This window comes from Athene cunicularia (genome assembly GCF_003259725.1).
Source record: "Athene cunicularia isolate RWA chromosome Z unlocalized genomic scaffold, athCun1 chrZ_part4, whole genome shotgun sequence".
NCBI lineage: Eukaryota > Metazoa > Chordata > Aves > Strigiformes > Strigidae > Athene > Athene cunicularia.
Window position 1 is genome coordinate 2,964,642 of NW_020799145.1, and position 8,527 is coordinate 2,973,168.

General features: G+C 40.0%; 1 protein-coding gene across 1 annotated transcript in view; it reads right to left on the minus strand.

Annotated features, from left to right (window-relative positions):
* Positions 1-8,489, minus strand: part of PLGRKT (plasminogen receptor with a C-terminal lysine) — a 34,694-nt gene extending 26,205 nt beyond the window's left edge. The window contains exon 1 of the mRNA XM_026866810.1: positions 8,338-8,489. Coding sequence (XP_026722611.1) covers positions 8,338-8,418 — 81 coding nt within the window. The 5' untranslated portion in view covers positions 8,419-8,489. The remainder of the gene's footprint in view (positions 1-8,337) is intronic.
* Positions 8,490-8,527: the final 38 nt, after the last annotated feature.

Sequence of the window (8,527 nt, forward strand, 5' to 3'; positions counted from 1 at the left end):
GGGGGGGGGAGGGGGGGGAAGAAACAAAGAAGAAAAGAGAAAGGAGCATAAATGTATCCAATTAGGTACAGAACGGCAGAGGAGCTTCAATACCAGTGGCTGGCCCTCATTAAGAGGATAACGTTGTCTTCCCATGCCTTGAAACAAACCGATATAACATTGGGGACACCAAAACAGGGAAAAGATTTGAAAAACAAGGAGAGGCTGACATGGATTTTCAGAAAAGATGTAATTGCACTGCACTGTCAAAATAGAAAAATCAACCCATTACTTTTCCAGCTTTACTTGATACTGGTATCTTTTTTACCAAGGAGTATGGAACCTTTCCCATGCCCACACAAGGAGAGTACAAGGAGCAAGTCTGTAAAATCCCAAAGACTAACTGCTATGAAAGCAGATATATGGCTGTTTCCTGGCTATCCAATATTACCTGGGGAGAAGAATGCACTTTACAGTCTGACATAATAAAATAGGAAGAGAGGAGGGATGGCAGGAAGAGTGAGACTATCCAGAGATTAATATTGCAGACAGGAGGTTATAATCAAACTTTTTTGTTATGGTAAATACAAGATTTGTCAGAAGTATATTATTTTCCTAGCCTGTTTATTTTCTCAAAGGTTATGTGGCTCTCATCAAAGATTAATTTGGAGGATTATCTCTGACTCCTGAATGCAATTATGCTTTCCCACAGAGAAGATTATTCTTTTGTCTGATAAGGAATTCTCTTGCTGGGAAAAAAACCCCAAAACTCATCTGAACAAAGCTCCAAATCACTCTGAACTGCTTTCCCAAAACAACAATAAAAATCTGTTAGCTACAGAAATTATATGCCCTAAACACTAACTAGTCTCTTTTCTTTCCAGCACTTTCAGTGATTTTTGGCTCTTCCTGTATTACTTTATCCTCAGAATTTTCAAGAATTCCAGTCCTCCAGTCTTCAACTCTTATCAGTCTGATCTGCCCCTGAAAGTCTGGCAGAGCCAAACTGCTGTAATCTTAAATTAAGACTTTTATAGCAAGTTTTGCTTAAATAATGGTTATAATTTTTTATTGGAATTGTGATATTGACCAATTTATGTATGTGCTACTGCTGGATAAGTAATATTAAGCAGTGTTGGAGAAACTTACTTTGAATACAGTAATATATATTATAAAACTTAAAAAATATACAGGAGATCGTACAATTCATTTTCAAGTACATTATTCCCCCACACAACCAGATTTTTGCTTAGTTTTTACAATCTGACAAGCAGGGCACACTGAGGCTTTAAATCTGCATTTCCTTCCTTGTGATGTTACTTGTGTATCAGTATCACACATATCTGAAGTCTGTCTAACAACTGTCAGTTAAAAGATCATATTACAGCTTGTTTCAACAGATCACTGCAGTGTATGTGGTGCTCAACAGGAGTGCAGACATCAAGAGGTCTCAACATAGTTCTCATCAAGAACTCATAACTCTCAGTCTGCGAAGATGATGTGAGGAAATCCTGCCTCCCTAGGATCCACAAAATACAGTGGGACACAGTCTGTGCCTGGTGGTCAGAGCATCATAGAATAACTCAGGTTGGACAGAATCTCAGCATGTCCTGCTCAGAACAGGGTCAGCCATGTGATCAGCTTGGGTTGCTGAGAGCTTTATCCAGTCAGATCTTGAAAACCTCCAAGGATGGAGGTTGCACAGCTTCACTAGGCCTGTGCTCCTGTGGGAAAGAAGCAAGTGGACATTGCCCTGTCCTTGTGGGGGAAAAGGTTACTCCTTATATTCAGTCTGAACTGCTCTCTGCCTCCTGTTTCAATGTATGCCCTCTACCTCTCACCCTCCTGCAATCCACCACTGTGACACCCTGACTCTGCTTTCCCAATGACCTCCTCGCAGTTACTGGGGGGGCTTTTGTTGGATTCTGCACCCCAGAAGGCATCTCTCACCAGGGTGAATAAGTCTAGCTCACTTGGCCTCCTTTCAAGAAGTGCTCCAGACCTTGATCATCCTGATGGTCTGCTACTAAACTTGCCCATGTTTCATCTACATTTTTCCTATACTGAGAGAGGAAAAGGAGGACAAAAATTGTGGCAGTATTTAAATCCATTAAACAAAGCATTGAACAGAAGGCAACTTTCATCTTCCTCAGCCTGACTGCACTACTGCTTATAAAGCCCTCATAGTTGGTCCTTTTGACAATCTTTGCTGCCAAGGCACACTGCTGGCTTATGGTCTGTTGCTGCCTTCCAGTCTACCCTCCATCTCTACAGTGTTGTTCCCCGGTTGTTAGTCCCCGGGCCTGTATTGTTGCCAAGGGCTCTGTCTGGCCAGGGACACTAGGAGATTGTCCTTAAACGTGTCAGCTTTCCTGAACTCCTTTGTCCTCCAGAGCTGCCCCCTATGGCACCTCACCTACCAGTTCCCTGAATAAGAAAATCTGCTCTCCCAATGTCCAGGGTCTGCACTGCGCTATCTGCCTTCCTCAGTCCCCTCAGGATCCTGATCTTGCCACCACATCCGAAACTGCCTTTGATATTACACCCCCAAAATCAGTTCTTCCCTATTTGTAAACAACAAATCCAGCTGCGCATGAGCCCTGGATGGCCCATCCAGTACCTACCTGTATCAGTTATCCCTCGCATTTTCCAGAAATTTACTCAGTTTTTTATGTCCTGCTTTATGCCCTTCTAGCAGATGTTAGGAGACTGACTTAAGTCTCATAAGAACCAGAGTGAGTAATGCCGAGACTTTCTTCAGTTGTTTAAGGGCTTCATGTACTTTGTCACCCTGATCAGTGGTCTGCAGCACACTCCCACCACAGTGTCATGTTTTGTGGCCTCTCCTCTGACCTTAACCCACAGGCTACTCCTTCATATCATGGGAAGTTCTTCTCCTTCTCTTCCTACCTGTCTTTCCTGAAGAGCTTATATCTGTCCATTACAGATTTCCAGTTGCATGAGCTGTCTCCACCACATCTCAGTTATTCCCATGATGTTGCAGTTTTGTGACCAGAAACAGCTCTTGTTCTTCCTGCTTGTTTCTCAGGCTCTGTCCATGTGTACTTATGCATGTACAGGCCTCCTGTCTCCAGAATCATCCACAGTGCAGAAACTTCATCACATTGTCACTCATAAAAGCTTCTGCAAGGACCAGATGTGTTCTAGACTTGTTTACTTAATACTTGCTGAGACAGCAAAATACTCCTATTGTGCTGCTATACTGGGCACAATTTTTTTTAGGAAGGAGGAATGAGATTTATTGTTTTATTTGGAGAAAACACAGAGGTTTTCCATTGTCTTTGTTGGTTTTGTTTTTTTGGGGGGGTTCTTCGTTTTTTTGGGGGGGCGTGGTGGGGTTTGTTTGTTTGTTTGTTGGTTTGTTGGTTTTTGGTTGGTTTTGGTTTTGTTTTAACAGATAAAAACATTCTGCAATTGTTCAGAGAATTCCTTGTGCTTTAAATTACCACAGAAAGAAGTTAATTGTTTAGAACCTGATCAGTATCACATTTAGCAGGTCAACAAAGCTAGGAATTAGTATTTTCTACATGGCTTAAACTCTAGCTATACAATTCTTGCTTTTTGAGCTGACCTGCCCTCATTTACTTCACGGCAGTCCCCTATACAACAGAATTTTGTCTTCCATTCTCTGATCAAAACCAGTGTTTCTCTTTCTCCTCATTGCATTTTTGTACAATTTTCCCACAACAGTATCTAGGTGAAAACTTCAATAGCTAGAAAACATCAAGAGAGTGCTTAATCCCTTAGGTATGATTGTTATACATAAAGATACCACAAACAAATCAGTCAGTCCCTTCCCATTTTGGTCATCTCCTGCTAAAAAAAGAGCGTGATATAACAAAACTGTAAACTAGTCATCAATTCAGATCTCATTATTAATGATGTTGCAAGCTAACATATGAATGAGTAAAAAGACTAGTCATTAAAGGACTTGGTCTACCACTAATTCTTTGTGAAGTTCCAATGAAAAATTTCTTCTCGTTAAGTAAGAAAACACCTTATACATTGAGATATAATTGAAAACAGTTACCAAAGATTTCAAATGCTATAAGGACTTAATTTTTTTTTAACTCCATAGACTAGAAGCCACTGTTTACTATGCAGTATTATTCCTACACACATTGAGATATCTTTATATCACTGAGCTCTTATAATACCCCTGGAAAAATAACCCACAACCCCCCTAATAAAACAAAATCTCAGCCTCCTCTGATTACCTTTCATGTAGTTCATTGAATACTTAGACTATATATAGGAAACCTGCGTAGAGTTTCCTAAGCAAAACAAGGAAAAGCAACTTTTAGAGCCAAAAGTGGTAATACCTCTATAAAAATAACAGCTGAGCATAAACTAAAATCTAACTTGGGGATGGTGAGGAGTGAGTGGCATACTATTGAGTCCATTCAAAACAAAAGGAAGTGGGTTTGATTCCTCTACATCCACGACAAAGCTTGGCAAAAAAAAATCACAGGAAACCTTAGTGGTTTTTGTGTCTATACCCTAAAGTAAAATTGTTTAAGTTGCACTTAGAATGTCTTTTACAAATCAGCACAGAAATATTCTTCTGTAGTGCAAAGTTAATTTAGTAAGCTTTGCTCTGTGCAGTCCTAGAATCAGTCATACTGTGCCATGACCTTCTACCAAGGTTTTCCTTCTTATCACTCTAAATAACACTACGTATAGAGCATACAAGGCTGTTTTAATATTTTTTAAATTATCTGAAGACAATGTACTTATATACTAATCATACTTAAACCTGTTTCATCATAATAAAGTCTTTAGCAAGCTTCAAAGTATGAGAATTCACAGTTTCCTATGAAGAGACCCACCTGATGGTCGAGAAATGTCACAGTCTAGAAATATCAAATTAAAAAAATTTTCTATTTTAAGTGTTCTAATCCATACTGAGGAATGAATGATCAGCCACAAATATTGGTGCATTCTTAGCTGTCAATTTCAAAATGTGTATCTTTCTCCAAGTTGCCTTGTATGTCTTAAAATGTCTTTCTTAGTAAATAGTTATTGAAACAGCTTTTTCAAGGTATATTTGAGTTGTGGAATAAAGTTCTAACCAGAACAGAAAGTACAGCACATAGAACTTCAGCAAAAGAAATAAATTAAATTCTTGCTTTTAATTGTGTTAAGAGCACCCACACAATTCATGAAAATAAATAATCTGCTACAAATGCTCTGAGACCTGGAACCTCCTCTTACCCATTCAGCCATGATAAAAGCACTTAGCAAGGCCATATGCTAGGCTTGAGCTGTAGATCTGAGATATTAAGTGTTTGGAAAGAATTTTGCAAGTTACACTTTAAGGAACAGGCTCATGATAAAAATGAAGCCTCAACAAACTTCTACCATAAACAGTCTCCACTTGATACAGACTGGTATTTCATGCTGGAGCCATACCAAGACAATACAAACAACTGGCAAGTCCTTCAACACCAAGGCAAACCATCAGTTGAGCTTTTATTATTCTTCCAAAAAGCATTAAGAAACAATTTACAAGGCCACAATCCCTTCTTTTCAGAATTATCCCAAGAAGGTTATAAAGAAAAAATACGTACACAACTTTACAACATCTTTTACCATTCTCTATATTCTGAAGTGGTTAGGGTGCCCAGCACACATCAGAGCAACTCTAAAACTGACCAAGCTTTAGCATGCACCAAGGCTTGGTATTTGGAGGGGTCTTTATCAACTTCTGTCATGTTACTTGCCTTTCTATTTTTGCAGTGGTCTCCTTCCAACTTACAGTCCTCCACAGAGGATAAGTCAATGACTGAACAGCTTTGTATCTTCCCTCTATTCAGAGGAGAGCACGTATTGTGTCATGAAATTGATAGCACAAAATTCCTATTCCAACCAATTTACAGTACCTTTATTATTCCTCTTCATCTTTCATCTACAAGGAACAGAAGAAGCCTTCACGGATTCTGACTGTGTCACCAACACCTTGTGTGTCTTGGTCCAGGTCAACCCAAAGACCTCCTATTTTTATTTTTTTTTTTCTAAGCACTATCACACCATCACTGCTAGCAGGGAGAGCATTCTAGAAGAAACAATTCTGATGACTTCTTGACCCACACCAATTGGCTTTGAGAAACAATAGTACCCTATTCCCTCAATGCTGTAACCATGGGGGTACACCAAAGCACATTCAGAAGCTATGAAAATCTCTACAATGTTTCAATCCCACGTGTTGTTTTGGGATAGATTTAAATTTGAAACAAATCAGTACTTTTGAATCTCTCATACCAAATATATCATATTGCTTGAAGTGGAAGCTTCTATTTTATGAGCAAATATGATGGTTTTCAGAGGAAGATGGGAGAACTGACAGCATCCACATCCCAGTATTTCACCAAAAGAGAGTATCTCATGCTTTAACTTAAGCTATTTCATTCTGGTCCTAGCATGACCTAACTTCTCCAGGTATTTGTAGTTACAATTTCTGTCTAAAAACAAATAAATAAGACCATACTATTTTCCACAAATAGCCTGGAAGTAGTTTGCCTAAACACTAGACTCCAGACATATCACAGGTTTTACTCACATATGGAAGACTGCCAAAAAAATGACAGTCTTTTCCTCTCCCCTACACTCTCACCAAGCTCAGAGCAGAGCTATCTTCTTCCATCCCTTTATAACACAGAATTAAGTACTCCCCTTGCACCCACTGCATCTTTCACATCTGACGTAACTGCTCACTTTATGCATTTTTAAAAGATGCAGGTTTTCTATGGTAAGTCTGCAAACATAGCACAAATCAGATACGATCTGCATTTGTAGTATTAGAAATAAATACTATGTTTACAGTTACTATTGTCAAAAAGAAGAAATACAACACAGGCAGAGTTATTAAAGAACAACTTGCAAAAACACTGTATTCAATCTTTAAAGGGCTTTTTTGTAGCTTTTTTGTAACTGTCCTCAAATAAGTTTATTTTTTATGTTGGCTTGAGCACTGGGGCTAGCACTAGAGTTGTTAGGCACCTGAGGTCAAGAAGCCAAAGACTGCCATTCAAAGCCTGCAGCACTCTACAAATGCTAGACTGAATTTAAGCTGTTTCCTCAACTCCGTCTTTCGTTCTGCACAGCAGAGAAGCAGATCATAAAGCAAGCCTCCACTTTAATTTCACCATCATTCTCTCAAAATGAAAACCTTCTCGTCATTTGGATTTCCAAAAACTTTGGGAGTTGGAGGAGTCTCTCTGTATAGGGAAAAAATAAATTGTTTGTACACAAAACCTGTGCATGCATCTGAGAAACAGATAACCAAGCACAGACAGAAAATTGTGTGTACAATCCTTGCAAAGAGTTGTTTTTCTTTATTCAGTTAAGAGTTTTCCAGTATTTTATTACATTATCTTTCCTTATGGTATTTTTCTCCTTCCTAGCCACATTTCCAGTGTCACCTCCAGAGCTTAGTTTGCATGTGATCCTACAAAACTTAGTATCTGCATGCTACTTTGAAAACTAGAATATGCCATCTACTGGCATTTTAATAAATTGGAAGTTCATCCATCACTAAACATTTTAAGTTCACCTCTATTTGCTTTAAATGCAAAACTAAAGGGATAAACTCCAGCTAAATCCTTCAGATTGCATTTTACCGTTTAGTACAGAAACAAGTTACAAATTGTTAAGATACCGAAAAACAAACTAGAAAGCTCTAACTACTGCTACACTGTAACTGCCATTCAGGACAACTTTCTGAACCTTGGTCCAACTCCTTTTCCTTCTCTTGCTCTGCTCCTATTTTATTGTTTTATGAGAGGGAATAAACAATCCCTTACGACCTATTTAGCCTCAGGTTTCTACAACAATGAACAGTTGTATAGTGTTTTCCTAGTAATGTGGAATAACTGCAGTTGTCTGACTGAACCTAAAGAAAGAGCTGTTTGAAAGATTTTGTATAGTGACAGAGTTGAAACATGTTTAACTCAAGGGAATAGTATCCATGTTCTAGTAAACATTCTGTTTCTGATTCACTTTAACATGTCACTTTACACTGGAGCAGCCCGGCTGTGCTTTAGGGGACAGCTTGAGGTAGGTTTCCAGAACTATTTTTAGGGTCTCGCTAGCATAAGGATAGTTTCCACCTCTACAGCTTGTTAACACAGCCTTCCCGGGGAAATGGTTAAAGAAAGGTGCTTCACACGTCTGAACTTGCCGAGTTAGATGAGCACACGGGAACTGGCAGAGTGCAAACGGAGCACCTCTACCTGCGGAAGGAGAGCAAACCGCAGCGGCCGAAGCCGCCAGGCCAGCTCCGTGCAGGCAGCGGCCGTGGGTGACCTTCCTCCACACTGCCGCCGGCCTATGCGTTACCTGAAGCCGTGAGTTCATGGCCATAAACTCCTGCTGAGCTTTCAGGCTGTCGCTCATGGACTTCGAGAAGACAAACCCCATCGTGCCCTGGCGCACCGAAGAGACGAGGCCGGCGCGGCGGGAAATGCAGCCGGTACCGCAGGCGGCTCCCCTCGGCCTCGGCCTCGGCAGAGCCCCGGAGGAGCCCGCC